This window comes from Microtus pennsylvanicus, chromosome 12, assembly GCF_037038515.1.
Source record: "Microtus pennsylvanicus isolate mMicPen1 chromosome 12, mMicPen1.hap1, whole genome shotgun sequence".
Taxonomy (NCBI): domain Eukaryota; kingdom Metazoa; phylum Chordata; class Mammalia; order Rodentia; family Cricetidae; genus Microtus; species Microtus pennsylvanicus.
This window is the reverse complement of record NC_134590.1, coordinates 69,953,254-69,972,746: the sequence shown is the minus strand read 5'-3', so window position 1 is coordinate 69,972,746 and position 19,493 is coordinate 69,953,254. Positions and strand designations below refer to the sequence as shown.

Here is a 19,493-nt window from a genome sequence, read left to right as displayed (position 1 = left end):
CTCTTGTAGGTAGAGATTGCTTGTTCATTTCCCAGCTGACCAGAATCAAAAAAAAAAAATCACACAGAAACTGTATTAATTACAATACCGTTCAGCCAATGACTCATGCATATTTCTAGCTAGCTCTTACATCTTGAATGAACCCATTTCTATTAATCTGTGTATTGCCACGAGACTGTGACTTACCGAAAAATTTCCATGTCCTTTTCCTTTGGCAGCTACATGGCGTCTCTCTGACTCTGCCTGCTTCTCTTTATATCTCTGTTCTGATTTCCCACCTGGCTTTATTCTATTAAGCCAATGGTCAAAACAGCTTCTTTAATAACCAATGGTAATAAAACATATTTATAGCATACAGAGGGGAATCCCACATCTGTCTCTTTCTTCAGTTTAGGAAGCTGTGCCCTAGAGGCCCCGGGTCTCTTGATAAAGGCCACACCCACTGACTAGGTGCTAGGGACTTCAGGGTAGTTGCTTCTGGTTATCTATTTTGAACTGAGATGAAATCAGCTGGCAGTGCAGGACCAGGAAGATGGTTCTGTGTGGGAAGGGCACAGACACCCGTGCCATGGCACCTCTCTTCCAGATCTGCTTGGCAGCGCTGACCTTTGCTTGGAAAAAGAAACATGACAGCCAGTTTTTTACTGAGTCTTTACATGATGCAACCAAGAATCTAGACTTGGAATTGGAAGAATACTTCAGAACCCACCTTCGTCTTTCTCCCAACTCCCACAGTCCTGACACTGCTGAGGAGGCCGAAAGGGTGAGCAGGAGGCAGAGGCTTCAGAACCGCTCTGTTCCCACCATGCAAATGGAGCTCAGACCTTAATTCAAATTTGGCTGCCCCCCACTTTTTTGGAGCCCCACTGTATGTGTATATGTTCATTCCTTCTTCTTTCCCTACCCCAACCAGAACCACAGGTAAATAAGTGCATTTAAAAATGTAGAGGCAAATGCGAAATATAATTTCTGGCCAGAGTTTCGGAGAACTTCTAGACCATTTGCTTTTCAACGCACATAGAAAATATATAGCTTCCCTGTCTCCCCAGGCTTCCACGCAGACTGTTATGGTCTCTACATCCAAAGTGCAGGCCCATATCACGCCTTCTCTACCCCCATCCTTCAACACCGCGGCTCCTGAGAAACTACTCTACTCTCTACACACCTGCAGGCCCCCAGCTTCCCTTCCTTCCTGGGACACTCTCTTCCTTTGTCAGCGCAGGCACCCAGGCACCCAGGTCCAAGCCTGAGGCAGTCAGCGAGGTTCCTTTGCTAGCTGGTCTAACCTTGGAACAGAGAGGCCTTTGAGGAGCTCAGTCCCGCTCAGGCTTGCCTCGCCAAACTTTAAGCTGTGATGCTCCACCTGTGAGTCTCCCTAGCGCCCAGCCACAGTGCGCCGTCCTCAGAACACAAAGCATGGCTGAAGCACAAGCCCAACCTTCAAGCTCACCTTCCGGTCCTTGCTCTGTATTTCTTAGAAGCCCAGCAGCTCTGGGAGGAAAGACTAAGGGCCCCAGGGCTGCGCGGTGAATGTGCCTGGAATGCGTAAACGGATGAGTGAGAGATGAATGGGAGACCTTTTCCCGTGGGTTTGGCTCTTGCCTAATGTTAGTCCTGCCCATAAACAGATGTGGCTACAACATGGAAGCCATGACGCTTTTATTACACAAGGCAAACAAAGGTCATTTCATACTAAAATAAACTGCTTTAAAAATCGCTTTTCCAGTCTTGGAAGGTCTCGAACAGGAACTACTATGCAAATGCCAAAAGCAATAGCTCCTGTGATTGGACAGCAGTGGGCATGCCTCTCTGGTGAAGCTCAGCTTTGTAATGGCCCAGATGCAATCCTTGCCAAGGGGGTTGGCTTTGGACATGAGCAGAGAATTCAAACAGGCCCACTGCATCTCCCATTGCCTCCCCAACAACAGTCTGTGTTAATTGCACCAAGTCCCCAAAGGCAGGGCAGAGAGAAATGATGATGGCTCTTGGGTTGGCAAGAACACCAAAGGCCTCTCTCTTTCCAGGGCTGACCCCAGTATCATGGTGCTCTTCCTGCCTCACAGGTCTTGGCTGCGCGACAACGAGACCGCCACCTGCGCTGGGCTCAGCCACCATCCAGGGCCAAGTTCAGAGAGATCAGAGAGAGACTGAGGAGAGAGAACTGGATGCAGGCAGCATTGAGGTGAGTGCAGGCACCCCAAGATGGGCACAGGCAGCTCCCTAGGTGGATGCAGACAGCCCCAAAGTAGGCACAGGCAGCCTGCAGGTGGGTGCAGGCAGCCCTGAGGTGAACACAGACAACCCTGAGGTGGAGGCACAGGCAGCCCCAAAATGGGCAAAGGTCAGAATACAATGGACTTTCTCTGGTACCACCTTCTTTAAAGAAGGAACAGTAAGAGATCTCAATCTGCACCTAGGAAAATCCTTTCCCAGGTCTCAGCCTGTGCCAGAACACGTGGGACTGAGATTGGAGGAAGAAAGCTAGTTTGTCCGTCACCTGCCTGTAATCAGTGGCCCAGAGTGCTGGCCCTCAGTTCCCTCAGCCTTGCAGACTCACGTGTATCACATTTAACCCCATCACATCCCGCTCTGCTCAGCACTAGACCTGGCATTCTACCCCTCCAGCTGGATGCAACAAAAACCCAAGAGCAAATGTTGCACCTCCTCATAGATGTGGCCTGGGCTCAGGGACTGCTGTTTGAAAATAACTCAGCATAATTTACACAGACATGTTCTGGGGCTCAACATAAAATCGAATGCACACTTTTAGATCAAACATGAAGCTCAATAACTGAGACAACCCTCTCCAAATTAGACATCAGCCATGCTTCTTCCTTTCAGTGGTACCCATCCCCTCCCCATCTGAGGTGGACACGAATAGCAGGTCCTGAAGGAACCTGAAAGTACCAGTAAATACATCTCTCCCAGTTCTGAATTCTAGACTTTAGATTTCTTGAGTCTGTCGAATATTTAGAAGCTCCAGATACTTTCCCCACAATGGTGCTGCTAAAGTATATAATGTCACCTCCAATTAATCGTCTCTCATAAAAATCCTTCCTTATCACCTGCACATGGTCAGCTCCCTTACATAAATAATGATTCTGAAGCAAATCCTTTTCCAAAGAAAAGGGCTGTGGCTTTATTAGGATGTCACATTTAAAATGAATGAAAAAAGAATTTCGGGAAGACAAGGCACTGACAAAGACTTTGAAACCTGTTCAGTCTCCCCATAAACGCAGAGTAGTTAAATTACCCCCAACCAAACCTACCCAAAACATGCATGACAGACCTAAATGACACCCACCCCCCACCCCCTCACACACACATAGACACACTTACATGTCAAAATCACATAGATAGGGTAAGCATTGTGTACCCAGTGCCTTGAGCACCACACCTCTGCAAGAGCAGGACATGAAGGGAACTGTAGGCACCTGAGCATCTGAGAACAGAATCGGGAGCTCCTGAGGGGTCTTTCCAGGGACTCTGCTGCCACATGCATAGCTCTAGTTCACTGCAAACAGCCTCCTGGCAGACAGCAAAAGAGGCACATGCTTCTGAGGTCAATGTTAAAATTGAACCATGGGCTGAGAAAGTAGAGAGTTCTGTCTGTAAAATGCTCTCTGTACAGCATGAGGACCTGAGTTTCACCCCCAGGACCCATGTTAAAGACAGGCACACACTTGAAATCCCAGCACTGAGGAAGTGGAGACAGGAGAATCCCTGACTGTCCAGCCTAGCAGAATCAGTGAGTCGCAAGCTCCCAAGCTCCGGGGAGACGCCTTGTCTTAAAAATCAGGTGGACAGCTCATGAGAAGCAACACCCGAAGTTGTCTCCTGGCTTCCACACACATGTGTACCTACACACGTGAAAGCCTGCACACGTACACTCACGCGATATAAAGTAGTTATTCTGCTGCATGCCTGCAACGAGGAATACTTGAACCTACGTAAAGGACCGTTTACTGTAGCGCTAAGAAATCCAAGTATGCAAATGGAAATGTAAGGAAGCCTTCAGGTTCTGTAAGCCCAAACCCATAAGACTGCACTGAAAAACAAGACTAAAGAAAGAAGACACTACGCACATCAACCCACAGAGGGCAGTGCATCCCTGTGTTCCAAGGTGATCTGCAGATTCAGGGCGCTCACAACCCAAATACCTTAGGCTATGCAATTCTGATGTCAACAAACTGGTTCCAAAATGAATAAGGGAACAAAAGAGCTAGAATAACAAAAAAGAATGACGTTAGAGGGCTGACTTTGTGCAATTCTAATACATACGATGGAGCTGCAGAAACCGCTGTGTGTTGTTGGACGAAACAACAGTCACAGACCAATGAAATAGATACCTGGATCAATGGGACAGAAGAGAGAGCCCAGAAACAGCCACGCGAATAGGCCCAAGCACGTTTATTGACAAGCATAAAGACAATTGAATGAACAAATAAATAGTCTTTTCAATAATGGACCTTAGAAAGCTGAATATTGATAAAACAAAAGAACAAAACCAACACAGAGGTGTTGAAATCCCACCTCTAGTTAAGGAACTATTGGCAGTTGTTATATGGGGGGGGAGGAGAACCAGTTTTTGTTTTTCTTTCTTCCTTTCTTCCTTCCTTCTTCCTTCCTTCCTTCCTTTCTTTCTTTCTTTCTTTGTTTTTAAGGGTATGGCCTAGGTAGGTGGACCAAGCTCCAGTGGTAGGTCACACAGTCCAGAGTAAAAGGACAGCGCTATTGTATTTGATGAGTTAAATGAAAATGAAGATGCAGGTTGGATGGATAGGGAAGGTGGGTGGATCTAGGAGGAGTTGGGCGAGGAAAGAGCATTGTGTGAAGTTCTCCGAGAATTAATAAAAATGGGGGAGTGGTTCTTTTAAAAAAGACAAAGAGTAAAAACTTTAATCCATCCCATGCCTTATACTACTACATCTCAACAGGGACATAGATGCCCTGCTCCCTAAAACACATTCTGTGAGGGAAACATGCTAACTCTCCAATCTTTCCTCCCAGAGGCATTTCCACGCACAGTCTCATGCTGCTGCTGCTTTTGTTTATAACATATGGGAGAGTCTGCCCCGGTGAATATTGTCTGAACCAAGCCGTCAGGAAGGCATTTACAAGGTAGGAGGCTCGAGAGGCTCTTGCAGATCTGGGGGGTCTTGCACTAGTTCGGGGGGCTCTTGCAGATCTTGGAGTTGTACTAGTTCAGGGGGCTCTTGCAAATCTGGGGGGTTGCATTAGTTCTGGGAGCTCTTGCAGATCTGGGGGTAGTTGCACTAGTTCGGGGGGCTCTTGCAGATCTGGGGTTGTACTAGTTCAGGGGGGCTCTTGCAGATCTGGAGGGTTGCACTAGTTCGGGGGGCTCTTGCAGATCTGGGGTTGTACTAGTTCAGGGGGCTCTTGCAGATCTGGAGGGTTGCACTAGTTCGGGGGGCTCTTGCAGATCTGGGGTTGTACTAGTTCAGGGGGCTCTTGCAGATCTGGAGGGTTGCACTAGTTCGGGGGGGCTCTTGCAGATCTGGGGGTTGTACTAGTTTGGGGGGCTCTTACAGATCTGGGGGTGGAGGAGCTGGCACTAGTTCATGGTCAGTGTACTGACACCCAAAGAGAACTCTAGGCTCTGAATTTTAGATACTGTTTCCTTCACTTTGTTCTGGAATAGGGAGCCCTACAGACCCTCTACCCACTCCTTCAGTCATTTTATCTATACAGGCTGCTCGTAGAGAAATGTCTTCATCGCAGCCTGCATATGAAGTCTGGGAAAGTCTGTCTAATTCCTCATGTTAATAGAAGGCTCCATTTGCAGACTCTGGACAGGTGCTTGGCATCTTATTTGGGGTCAATGGAGAAAGAAATTCTCAGAAAAAGAGGGTCATACCATCTATTTTGCAGAAAAACATGAGTATTCTTTAACCAAAGGCTGCAGTCACAATTTATGATTTGTGAAGTATTTCAAAGGGCCAAGCTCTGTCAAGTCTCAAGTGTTCATTTGCTTTTTTACTTTTAATGCAACAGACATCTATCACAAGTAAAGACTAACCAAGCGGACAGTCTAAGGTCGAGGCACACTCTCACGGCATCTGCCATGTGGGTATTGTTGGGGTCTTGACACTCCTGAGATTAGGAAGTGTAAGGCGATGAGTGGACACTCTTAGTAGAACATGCCTTTGTAAGTGAATTGTGCTAACCCAGGCAATTTCTCCAAGGCACTTTGACTCTAGAGATATGAATTATAATTATTTACTTTCTAATGACAGGTAATATAACAACGCTACAAGTTCAGGGGTTTCCTTTCTCTTTTGGTAGAGAATATTTTAATGCCCCTTCTGTAGCGGTCTTATGAATTTGATTCTCATTCAGTTTTACATAAATATATTCGTCACCTTTGGGGGCAGGAGAGTATGGTAATAAATTCCACCTCGTTCTTTTGATTTAAGGACATATTTTAGATTCTGTAAGACAGGGGAACACTGATCCCCTGTTAGATGGTGACTCACAGATGCTATTCCCTTTATTTTTATGATTTTATTGCTCTTTAACCAGGTACAGCCTGGAAGTCCCAGTTCTAGGACTTTCCATAGCTCAGTAATCCCGCCTATTACTGCTGCAGCTCTAGGAAAGCTACATGGAATTTTCTGTGCCCCATTTGGCAAGGCCACAGTTACCTTCCACTTTGATAAATTTAGTTCCTTCCGACTGAACAGATGCATAGACTGTGCCAGGAGGGGGCGCTGTAAGCAAACAAAGAGACCCTGTCGGGCATTTTCTGTAGACCTGGAAATCAAAACACTAGGTACACTGATTTGGCTAATTGACTTCTGTCGCACATTTCCTGATTTCCTTTTTACTCGATATTTTTCATATGCCTCCTGATAGTCAGTTCAGAAATATTCCAGCTGAGATAATAATCTGTAAGATCCCTGTGTGCTCTTGGGCATGATAGACTCAGGTAAAACACCTCTGAGATGTTGACCCAGGTGGGTTTAAACGCCTTCTGCTTCCCAGAAGGAAGGGAAACCTCACTGCCTCTTGCAGCTCTGGTCACCAGCAGGGCCATATTTATATATCCTGGTGCAAAATGGAGTGTTTAAAGAGGACCCTGTCTGCCTCACCCATCCCCCAGAACCTAATCCTAAAAATCAACAAGTCCAGAGAGTCTGTTATTTGTAGCATTCCAGAGAGAGCAGGGGACCAAGGGCAGGAGAAGTGAATCCTGTGGAATCCAGGAAGCACTGTCTTGGCTCCCCGCAGCAAGCAGTCCTTTGGCTCCAGGGTGCAGTGTCCTCCTCCATAAAGCTTGGAAGATGGCAGGCTAGATTTCTGTCTTCAACAGCAACAAAATATTACTCTAGTAGCAGATTGTGGGGCATTTAATCTGTATGTGAAGTGCTTCTGAACTCAAAATCTTCGTGAAATCCCAAGTCAACAAAACAAAGCTAAGCCACAAGCAAGGCTGTGGTAACCTAGGCCAAGTGGGGGCTCCATCCCAGGGCACTCGCTGGGAGATGATCGCTCCTGTCTTTCCCCACGCTGGCTGCACTGCCGCAGTGGGCCCATTTGGTAGAATTGCTGTAATTAGTACACACAGGAGCAGGGCATGCTTGGATCCTTCCATTCACCTCCTGTTCTCCAGAGTGCCTGGGACGAGCAGGAGAGGATTCCTGTGATTGGGGATGTGTGAGCGCAGGTCGCCACACAGGTGTTTCTTGAATGATGGATGCCCCATCAGGAAGCAAGTCTCAGGAAGTGACAACTTTTCTCTGAACTCTGCAAACTTGGACTAAGGGTACAGTTCAGCCATAGATTAAAAGCTTAGTATGGGCAAAGCTGCGTTGGGGTTGATTTCCCACCAACCTCCAAAAGTATTATGTGGAACCTGAGAGATGGCTCGGCGGTTAAGAGTACGATTTCCCTTCCAGAGGACTCTGGTTCTGTTTCTTACACCCGTATGGCTGCTGACAACCATCTGTGACCCTAGTCCCAGGGAACCCAGTGCCCCCTTCCGGCCTCCGAACGCACCAGGCACACCTGTGATACACAGACATGCATGCAAGGAAAACACCCATACATATAAAAGTAAATCAATTTTTTAAAGTTTTAAGTATTGTGGAAACTCAGCATGGCTATGAATTGTCCACTAGTTTGTGTATGGAATATACTAAGAGATAGGTATGTAGTCAGCTTGTCTGCCAAATAGCCCTCCCTGCCTCCAGCTCTTCCACCTTCTCTTTGTATAGTGCTCGCTCCCAAAGTTTGTAAATATTTTCAGGGCTTTATCTGCTTTATCTGTGCCCCTACCCTGACTCTGCTCCTTTCGATCCTCCTTCTTAAGCAATGCGCTGTTTCCCCATCGCAGCCTCTAGATATCTCTGCAGCTCTCCCACTTGCTCAAAATTTAAAAAGACGTTGGCCAAATTTTCAGAGAAGTGTGAGATTGAGAGCTAGCAGTCAGTAGGGAGCCTACATAGATTTGGCTCCAAACGGCAAAACAAACTCCTGAATGGGTGGGAAATGATCTCTACTCAAGAAAAGGGAGCTAGAGTGGGAGAAGGCTCTGTGTTTAAGAATGTATAGTTCTCTTCAGGAGGACCCAGGTTCGGTTCCCAGCATCCATGTTCAGCAGCTCACAACTGCCTGTAACTACAGCTGCAGAGGATCCAACTGGAGTTACATTTGGCCTCTGCAATTGCCTGTGTGTGTGTGTGTGTGTGTGTGTGTGTGTGTGTGTGTGGTTACACACACACACACACACACAAGGGGGGCATAAATAAGAATTTTGAAGAAGAGGAGGAGGAAGGAAGGAAGAAGGAACTAAAATGAGTCAGATCAGTGGCTCCTGGCTATGGCAATGTTGAACAGATTTACAGTATATATAAACTACTGATGGAGGTATTTCTTTCTCTCTATTAACATATTTGAAGGCTTTTCCTTGCCCTTGGTTTCTTTTTTATTAAACTGTTCAGCTTTTTTTCACATGGTTTGTAAGGTGTTACAGCATCTTTATTTTTCTGTCACATCCCTAAGCCACCCTTAAGGAGTCCCTACACACACCCGGGGCTGAGGCTTTCTGGTAGAAACCATCCGCCTCTTCTGTGGTGTGGATGCTTCTGCTGTGGATATCCTCATGTGATGGAGGTCCTATCCCTGAACATGGAGTTAAGAGACGTTTGCAAATGGCTTTCTACCTGGTGCACACTAGCTCAAGTGACCCGTTCTCTGTTGCTCTGTTAACCTTCCCTGGATCTTTTTTTTTTTTAAATATTTATTTATTATGTATACAACATTCCGTCTGTTTGTATGCCTAAAGGCCAGAAGAGGGCACCAGACCTCATTACAGTTGGTTATGAGCCACCACGTGTTTGTTGGGAATTGAACTCAGGACCTTTGGAAGAGCAGGCAATGTTCTTAACCTCTGAGCCATCTCTCCAGCCCCGCTTCCCTGGATCTTAACTCAGCTAACTGTCCCTGGATCCTGGGCTTTAGCTCAGCTGACCTCCTCCAAAAGTCGTCAGGACACTCCGTCTGCCCACAGCTGGTGACCTCAGCTAAGGCAAGGCCTCCTTCATTACCAAGTGCTGAACGTTTCATGGAACTGGATACAGCACTAAAAATGAAACACAGAAGAGTTGGCGGGTGAAATTTTGTACCACTTTAAAGCTAAACTATTATCAGTTGAAACTCTTTGATTATAGGCTGCATATACATGCATGCATGCATACATACATATGTGCATAATGTGTTTGCTTCCCCACAGTGGGACAGGAATTTGATCTTGTCTCTCAGTGTCTGGAAGAGTGCCTGGTACTTAGCAGTTAACATTTGTTGAGTGAACGAACAAGTCATAAACAAGAGGTTTCCCCCTATTGTTTCTCTCCCCTCTGCCACTGAGGAGCAAAGTGAATTCTGGGGTTGTATCTCATACTGCAGTTAGCTTTGTCTTAATTCTCACAGAATACCTAGAATGTGAGTAGGAGAAAAAAAATGGCAGGAAAAAAGCGACCCACTTTCCCCCCCACTTGGAATGGTTCTTATGGGTTCATGCACACTTTTTGTTTTGTTCTTGGATTAAGAAATGACAGACACTCCTTTGGGGACCTGAACAGCACAGACGACTGGTGGGACTGGACTCTGAGCATGTTGCTGGATGGGCTGCACCCAGAAGGACCTTCTGTTGGAATCCGGGGGACTCAGGTGGGCATGTGTTCATTTCCTGTCTAACAGAAGCCACACGGCAGTAAGGAAGACCACAAGGCAGTGAAGGGTCTGCTCATTGGCACCATGGCAAAGAAACCTGTCCATCTCCTTGCCTGGAGTCTGTGTTCTTCTCCCATGTCGGCCTCCTAAGCTATTCACACCCCCAGTCAACGCTTACCAGTCCAAGCCGGACCCGGACACTTTAGCAGAGGTTCAGGGTGAGACTAAAGAAGAAGCTAACTTACTGTCTGCATGGCAAGGGCTCAGAAGTCCCCAGAGCAGAAGAGGAGCCCATGTCTAAGGCAGCAGCATCAGAGAAGCTTCCAGACAGGGGCAAGGCTGCTCCTGCGTTTGTCCTGTCCTGTCCCTCATTCATAGTTTGCTTTCTCCCCTTTTTGAAAAATATAAGGTTTTTGTCCTGCATTCCTCAAACATTTTGTCCTTTGTTTCATTTTCTTGTATTCCATGAAAGTCATGGAGATGCCTGGGATCATTCGCATGGTGGGGGGGGGGACTTCAAGAGGAAGGCATTTGGATGCTTTCTTTATCTGGAGGATGCTGAGGAGAGGGTGCCGATTGCATCTGCAGAAGGCTGGTTTATGGAGTGCTGGTTGCATCCTCAGCATTTCAGGAGAGTGAACTTCTGATTCTGCAGATGCAGTGACCTGGGCTTCCATAGCCTTGACAGTGATTCTGTACTGCAACCATTGAAGTGCATAATATTCTTATACTCTTGAGTCTCCCCCTGTTTCAGCCTGGAGCTCTCGGAGGGCAGTGCCATCTCATAGGTCCAGCAGTGATCAGGCAGCTCATGGTTTCTTCTGGTACTGCATGCGCGGTAAGTGCCGGCACATCGGTTAAGCTCCCCAGACATTTGGGAGATAGTGTGAGAGTTCCAGGTGCCAGGGCCAACCTTCCTTCTGCCCTTTCCAAGAGCCCTCTTCTACCCTCTGCCTTCTTCCCCAGAAGGGTTCTTTTCATTTCTAGAGTTGCTATGCTAGGCAAAAGAAGGCTCTTTCTTCTAAAACTGAAACTAGAATATTCTTGCGTTATTTTCTGATGGAGAAGGATACCAAAAGACAGCATCACTCCGTAAGGCAATGTTTTGCAGATTGGCCAGCCCCACACAGCCAACTCCTCAGCTGCAGCCTTCAGCAGGCATAACCCTGATCCTTCTAGTTTGAGACGAAGCTGAGATCAACAAGTAGGCTTGAGAATGGTCCTTGAGAGTAGCAGGGTCCCTGGCCACAGAGCCTCTGCTGTACTTTGTGTGGCGGAGCTTGGGAGCCCCACAATGCTGATGGACTTAGGGACAGGGATCAGTCGGGGTTAATTGATGGGCAGTTTGTGCTCTAGCCTCCCAGGCCAGTCTCAGAGCCGGCGGAAGATGCACCACCTACACTGAGTCACAACCTTGACCTTGAGAACCTAAAAGTGACCCCTAGTGGTCCTGAGGCTTGTGGGGCAATGAAGAGGATCTCCATGTACAGCCTAGGAAGAACAAGGTGAGCGAGCCTCAGGAAGATGCTCCTGGGCCCCATGTTGCTTGCTGAGGCATTTCTGCTGCAGCTCAGCTTCTGGTACATGGAGGAGGACGGAATGGGACATTCTTTAAAAGTGGCTGCCAGGCCTGCGGAGTCTTGGAGTCAGGTGAATCTTTGTCCTTTGCTCACTGTGTGGCAAGTGGGGTGCTCACACGGTCTGGATTATTCCCCCCTAACTCCTAGAGGATCGCAGACACTGTCTTCAGCTGCACTGGAGCAAATGAGTGGGTATTCCAGTGTGTGTGGATACAGCACACATATGCCATGCTTCTTGATGCTCAGCCTATAGTCAGGTGCCCTGCCAGTTCCGCAGGATACCCTAGGCCCACAGCCTTCACCACAGAATGGGGCTTTGCGTAGGAAATCAGTCCGTGCTGTCAGAGTAGTGTGCCTGGAGGAATTAAAAAACAGGACATGGTTTGCTACTAAAAATGAATTAGTACAGTGTGGTTACTTTCTGTCCACGCAGTCCACGGTGAAGAGAAGGAGGTGACTATTTGCCCCCCCCTTGGGGAGGGCAGCTGGGCTTCTTTTCCCTCATGGGGCACAGGTGAGGGTGGACATCATCTTTTGGCTGCAGCTGTAGCATTCCTGCAGGGATAAGGAGGGAAAGAGGGACAGTGGGCTCCTGGTGGGGACCCTAGCTCCCAGGAGAACGGTCTGTGTGGTAATCAGAAGCCTGGGGATCATCTGTCCCCGTGAAGGCTGGCATTGGGTGTATTGGGCACGGTGCCACAATGGGATTTTCCCTGGGCTCCTGAGTCTTGTTTTCTGCCCTCCCTCTGAACCTGAGCTGTTTTCCAGGCACGAAGTCCACGTAGCCCTGACTACCCTCAGGACCAGCAGGTGGATTGACCACAGCACCAGGGCCGTGTCTGTGCATTTCACCCTCTACAACCCTCCCACGCGACTCTTCACCAGTGTGACCCTAGGTGCAGAGCTTCTCCCCACGGGAGGTCTTGTGCCCTCATCCCTGGTCGAGTCAATCAGCATCTATGGTGACTCAGCCCCACGCTACCTTCTTATGCTTTCTGAGGTGAGTCCACCTGCCCTGGACCTCCTGGGTAGGCACAGGGAACTGGGGTTCCCATGGCTGAATGCCTCTGCAAGCTGAATACCTCTACCGCCATGAAGCTAGGGCCTTTCCATTGACCCACCCACACAATTATTATTAGCTCCCTTCCATGTAGTATGAATCATAGAATAAGTGTTGGGACTAAAAATAAAGAACATCCCCAATGGGGAAACCAACCACAACATACAAAATGAGAACAAATATTCAACTGCCTTGAGGTACTAAATTGAACGTGGAGTCCTTCCCACCCACCCCCCACCCCCTGAGACAGTGTTTCTCTGTAGCTTTGGAGCCTGTCCTGGAACTAGCTCTTGTAGACCAGGTTGGCCTCGAGCTCACAGAGATCCACCTGCCTCTGCCTCCCAAGTGCTGAGATTAAAGGCGTGCGCCACCACCACCCAGCTTCAACGTGGAGTCTTAGTCAGCCCCAGCTACCATAACAAAATGTCGTCATCCCTCACTGTCCAACATTTAACTTTCTACAGTCAACCATGAAATATGTAGTGAAATATTCCAGAAGGAAACGATGTTTACATTTTTAAAATTAACCTTATAGTATATTATGGTATAATCACAGAATGTTATTATTTTTTATTGCTGTTAATCAGTTACTACGCCAGATTTAGAAATTAAACTTTATCATGGCTAACTATGTATTTATAAGAAAGTTCCAGTATTAATGGGGTTTGTCACTACTGAAATTTCAGACAGCCACTGGGGACTGCCACATATCCCTGTCAGGTGAATAAGACTACTTACTGTTCAATGCCTGGGTGGCTTAACTAATAGACATCTATTAAAGAAAGATCTGGCAGCTAGAACCGCAAGATGAAGGTGCTGGGAGTGCTGGGCTGTAGTGAAGACCCCTCCTTGGTGGGTGGATGCTGTCTTCTCACTGTGTCACGCAGCCTGGCTCCATCTCTGCACCAGTGATTAAAGAGAAAGTGTGTGTGCTTTGGGCATCAATGTGTATATAGACCCCAATATTATAGAAACAGGGCCCCACCTCATGCCTGCACTTGGCCTTAACTTCTTCTATTAAAGCCTGCCTCCAAAGAGAGACATTATGGGGTTTGGAGCTCCAAAAATTTGATTTGGGGGTATCTGCCCCCCCCATGTCCATAGCACCAGGAGTCAGTGGCTCACATTGTTTCACTGAACAGCCAAAAGCCTCAGCAGCCGCCCTGCACGGTGTGCCTGTGGCTTTGTACCTTCTTATCCCTTGTTTCCCTCTGAAGAAACCATGTTCTGCTGTTGGGCAAGTCAAGTCCACTCGGCTTCGGGAAGGGAAAAGAGTTTAGGGATTATTAGATCAGACGTGATTGGATCATTCAGGGTGCTGTAGCGTAGACGTTAGGGACTGTTAGATCAGATGAGATTGGACCGTCCAGGGTGGTGTGGCCATAGACCCTAGGAAGTGTTAGAGATGGCCACGGCTGAGCCTGGAATGGAGAAGCAGCGTGCAGCACAAGGGAAGGGTTGGGGCAGGAGAGGCTCTTGCCTTAGGCACCAAAAAAGAAAAGATAGTCAGAAAACAAGGTAAGCAGTAGGCTAGTGTGATAACTTAAAATATCAGAATTCAGGAAAAATATAAAGCCATATTGGGGAAAATATCAAGAGGTTAAAAAATCAGGTCAAAGCTGGGAGGTGGTGGCACACACCTTTAATCCCAGCACTTGGGAGGCAGAGGCAGGCGGATCTCTGTGAGTTAGAGACCAGCCTGGTCTACAAAGCTAGAGCCTGGACAGGCTCCAAAGTTACACAGAGAAACCCCATCTCAAGAGAAAAAACAAAAAAAGGTCAGTTTCCTGCCCTTTCTTTTGACCCTTCTACTACAGAGAAAATGAACACTAGCTGGAGGTAGCCTCTCTGATGTAGTCTCCGTCATGTAGAACAATGGCATTAAAGTATTTTTATCTGACAGGAAAAGCCCTTTTCTCTGGAGTCTTACCGGTGCTCCTCCCCACATCACAGTGGTTCCCACTCCATTGCAGAGGCAGTCTCTGGTGTTCGTGCGACAGTATTGCTGTTTCACACCTCCCCTTAGGATGCAAAGCCAGCTTGGCTCTGATTACATTTGCCGTGCTTTGGAGTGGACCCACAAAGGCCCAGCACCCATAGCTCCCAAAGAGAATGGAGAAAGCCCCTGCTGATGTGCTTCAGTTTCCTGCAAACTGGTGAATAAATGGCAGGCTGGCATGATGAGCCAGAGGTGGCTGTGGACACCCCTGTGTCTTATTCCTATGCCTCAGGGTCAATAGCACATCCTAATGCTGCACATGGAATTGGGTCTCTGGGACTGCTTGCTGTGAAGGGATACCAAGCTGCCCAGGTGCCTACTGAAGGCTAGTTTGTTATCAAATGCTGCCAAGAGGAAGAGGCTTATACCATGTCCACAGAAGCAGAGATGGGCAACGGAACCAGGCAGGAGTCTAGACCTTGAAAAACCTACTTAGCTGACCCTTCGTTTGTCTCACTTATTTCCGGCCCCTCCCAGCTGGCGTTTCTAGTCCTCAACGTGACCCACTTCTGTTTCCAGCTCTGGGGAATGACCACCAAGGGCGTCCTCAGCTACTGGAGAAAACCAAGACACTGGCTGGAGGTAACCTCTCTGATGTAGTCTTCTTTATGTAGAATAGTGACACGAAAGTATTTTTATTGGAAAGGGAAAATATTTTTATCAGAAAGTCTTATAGATACTATTTCCAGTGTCACTGTGGTTCCCCTGTAGAGGCAGAATAGCCTTTGAAATCAGGTTCTCTTGGTGTCTGGTGGTAGTGGTGGTAGTGGTGCGTGTGTGTGTGTGTGTGTGTATATATATGTGTGTGTGTGTATCATATTCATGTGTGTTTGGGTACATAACCATGTGGAGGCCAGCCCTGAGTGTCATTTCTCAGATACCATCAATCTCTCTTTTTAAGACCGTGTCTCTAACTGGCCTGGAAATTATCAAATGGATGAGGCTTGCTAGCTGGAGAGCCCCAGGAATCCACCCATCTCTGTCTCCCCCACACGGGGAGTCCAAGCATGTGCAATGACAGGCATTTTTACACTGGCTCTGGACATTGCATTCATGTCCTCATGCATCCACTTCACCCTCCGAGTTATCTCCTCAACCACTGACTAAATGTTTGACGGGCAGCTTGTCACCAGAGGGTCAGGGATGCCAACTGTGTCCTCCCTCAGCTAACAGACCTTTCTCCCCTGTGTTGCAGCTCTCTATGGTTGGGGTAGCCCTGGCCTACCATGCAGTCTCTGGTCACCTCACTACCCTTGCCGAGAATGTCACTGACCAGTTCCACAAAGGACTTCACCAGATGTTTGTGGACCTAAGTCTGATGGTGTCATGGAATCAGGTATGCTAGGGGACTCAAGGCTACCCATCACTGATGTTGCTCAGTGGCATCTGTCACACAAGGACTAGAAGGTTCAGTGTGATGATGTTTCCTGTTGAAGGGTAATGCCGTGAGCTCACAGATGGTGGCACTTGAAGCACTGAGGGAGTTGGAGAATTCCACGTGTGCCCACTAGCTGGGCATCCATGCACGCTATGTGGAGCAGAACTCAAGAGCCAGGGATGCCAAATGGACTTGCAGCAGCATGGGGAAGCAGGTGTCAGTCAGCATAGTCTACAGTAAGGAGGCTGGCACTAACATGCTTAGACATCATGCCTGTCTTCCCTTCCATCTGGCCATGGTCTTAGATGCAGGGATTTTCAATAAGTCATAAGCCTGAGACTCGGAGAAAGACTTGAGGTCATGAAAAAGAGAAACATCACCTCTAAGTCCTTCTATCTCTGTTCTCCAGGCTTCTGAGGACCAGGTGAAATATCCAGGATGGGTCTCATAAGCCCCTGGGAGGAGACCAGGGAATCCTATCATAAGCAGCTGGGCTCCCTGGAGGTCCACTGCCTCATGCCACGGAGGGTATATGCAAACTGAATCTGTATTCCCATCTGCTGTAGTCACAACTAGCACCTCTACCTACCCACAGATTCTTTTTTCCTCTGATAATTTTTTTTATTACTTTATAAATCAAAATTTCCACTTCCTCCCCTCCTCCCACTTCTCTCTCGTTCCCCCCTCCCCCTCCCCCCCTCCCCCTCCAGTCCTAAGAGAGGGCAAGGTACCCTGCCCTGTACACACAGATTCTCTAAGTCTCTTTTTTACCTGCCTTGAGGGCTGTCAATGCCCCAGGGTTATCCTGTACCTAGAGCACCTTCATACCCTGGACAAGATGCTCCCAGAACAACCTGAAAAGAGGGGGGACTGGTTCCCCTCTAACCTCAATGCTCCCTGTTCCACCTTCTCTCCATAACTTCCCTCTGGCTCTTCTTTGATGTACCCGGGGGCCAGCTTTCTTTTCTGCTGAGTTAGAGAGCCTTAGAGGGCACAAGGATGGCAGTTGTCCTCCACCACAGCTCTAGTCTTTCTTTTCTGGATAAGTGGTACCACTGTTGTCTCTGTCTTCCCAGAGGGTATATCAACCTCCACCCATCTTCTTGTCTCTGTTTCCTCACCATCTACACTCGGGCCAAACTGGAACAGAAACAAAGAGTGTTCCCGAAACAATTGCTACAGCTAGGGAAACTGAGACCCAAATGGTGTCGGGACCTTCCTATAACCAGAGTGACCCAGCTGTGGAAGAACCAGAGACTCATCAGCCTGGGGGCAGTGTCTTGAAGGATCCCAAGCAGAGGACAGTCATCTTCCTTCAGCAGATGTCACTAGACCTGCGACTTTATAAGTTAGTCCTCAGCCCTCCGAGGCTAAGAAGAGAGCCCTTGCATGAGGGAAGCCCTGAAGCTGTACTTCCTACTCCTGAGTGTTGAGCTCCACGGGTGCTTATAAGTCCCAAGGCTAGGCATAAACAAAGTAGACATCATCTTTGCATCAGAGCAGCTGGCACTTCCTTACTGGGCCTGTCTCCTCCCTTTCCTGCTCACCACCCCATGGTGCTGTCAAACACATGCTTTGTGCACATTGCTGATCCCAGCGGGGACTTGCTGCATGGAGGGCACCATTTCTGTGCCAAATATCAGGAGCAGGATTCCAGATACTTCTGCACTTCGAAATATAATTGCTACAACTTGCAGGAGTCTTGTATGCCAGTCACAAAAGTCAGGAAAATTATCTTCTTTTTATCCACACAGGTGGTAAGCTCTGTTCCTTTCTGTCCTAAAACAGAAAGTCTTAAGATCCGTTATCCTAGTACCTCATGGATCCCCCAGCATGTAGAACACCTGGACGCTGCTCTCCAAGTCCTCCCAGCTGTGGGTAATAAACACCTCGGGCTATTCCAAGGGCCTTCTGTTTGTTTTGTTCTTTGCCTTAGTTATTTTGAGAAATATGAGCAGTTAAAGAAGATCTGGGTCAGTCATAGCCACCCCAGGACCTTCTTGCAAGCATTTAGCATCTACCAAGATGTGTGTGTTGCTGTATGACTTGGTTGTCTCATACACCAAAAGGCCCGAAGCTCTAAAAAAGAAGTTTATCAGCTTGTTCACTACTGTTCCCCAGACAGATGATGACTCTCAGTTCCACTGCTGGCCTCACTGTCTCATCATTGCTATGCCTTCTGGTCTACGTTTCCCATGTATCTGTATTTGTCTCCACATTTTCTACCAGGGGGGCTCAGCTCACTTTCTGTCTCTTCTACCCAACAACCACAGCTATGCATCAGTCTGGATTCCAACTCCATCCTAATCAAAGTTCCTTTCCTGAGACACTTTGCAGGATGCTCTTCTCACTGGAGTGTAGTGAGGAGAAACAGGAGTCTGTCAGGACATTCTCAGTGAGCACTGGTTCCCCCAAATGGGTCCACCTTTCACACCCTCTTTCTCCAGCATGCTGTCTTTCTGGTCATGTTTACTGTCTCCGGAATCTTGCCTGGAATGATGCCCTCTTCCCTGGGGATTCTATTGTAGCCCGGTGTCAATCTCTGGGCCTTCCCTTAGCTCTTGAGTAAGAGCTGACTTGGTCAGGCCTCATCCTGCCCCACACTCGCATCGGCCGTCTGCCCCTGCATCACCTGTGCCATCGTTAGAAAGTTATTCATTTTCACCAGCCAGTGCCTGGGGTACAGCTCAAGCTTCTCAGAGCTGAGTGCTTCCAACTCTCCTCTCCACAGGGATTAGCTTGACAAACTGAAAAAGAGTTTAGAAATTTGATATGCAAATATTTCCATTTTACTCTGAATATAATATTATTTTACATAGATTGATCTAAATAAAACACTAAGTAAATTTCTCAGCTTACTATCACATGTTAAATTGCAGCTACCAGGAAATTTGCAGTCCTGCCCGTAGCTCACATTGTGTTTCACCTACCCAGTGGGGGTTACAGTGACTACCAACTCCACTTTTTCCCAAGCACAGCCATGTCTTATTGCCTTGAAGGGACCACAGGTGTGCCAAACGTATATCACACAACCATCCAAGCATCGGGTGATGTACTATCTAGTGAAACAGGTAATGGTGTCCCATCCACACCACAAATGGCACCACCCATACCCTAAGAAGGTGAGCAACACACAGAAGCAGTGGAAATGGCTTCTGGTCCTATAGCCAGTTACCTGAGACGGGAACTGTGACGTAAGGATGGGAGGCCTTCAGAGCACGCTGTCACTGTCTGATCCAGACCCCCTTGCAGCTGTGGCCTATGGCCTTAGCCTCAGCTTTT

At 47.8% G+C, this 19,493-nt stretch overlaps 1 protein-coding gene across 1 annotated transcript in view; it reads left to right on the top strand.

The window, feature by feature from the left end:
* Positions 1–19,493, top strand: part of Pkd1l1 (polycystin 1 like 1, transient receptor potential channel interacting) — a 109,539-nt gene that overhangs the window by 73,389 nt on the left and 16,657 nt on the right. The window contains exons 38-46 of the mRNA XM_075942809.1: positions 587–763; positions 2,064–2,182; positions 5,011–5,121; positions 10,071–10,191; positions 10,949–11,032; positions 11,551–11,699; positions 12,543–12,774; positions 15,311–15,415; positions 16,029–16,169. Of these exons, the coding sequence (XP_075798924.1) occupies positions 587–763; positions 2,064–2,182; positions 5,011–5,121; positions 10,071–10,191; positions 10,949–11,032; positions 11,551–11,699; positions 12,543–12,774; positions 15,311–15,415; positions 16,029–16,169 (1,239 nt within the window). The remainder of the gene's footprint in view (positions 1–586; positions 764–2,063; positions 2,183–5,010; positions 5,122–10,070; positions 10,192–10,948; positions 11,033–11,550; positions 11,700–12,542; positions 12,775–15,310; positions 15,416–16,028; positions 16,170–19,493) is intronic.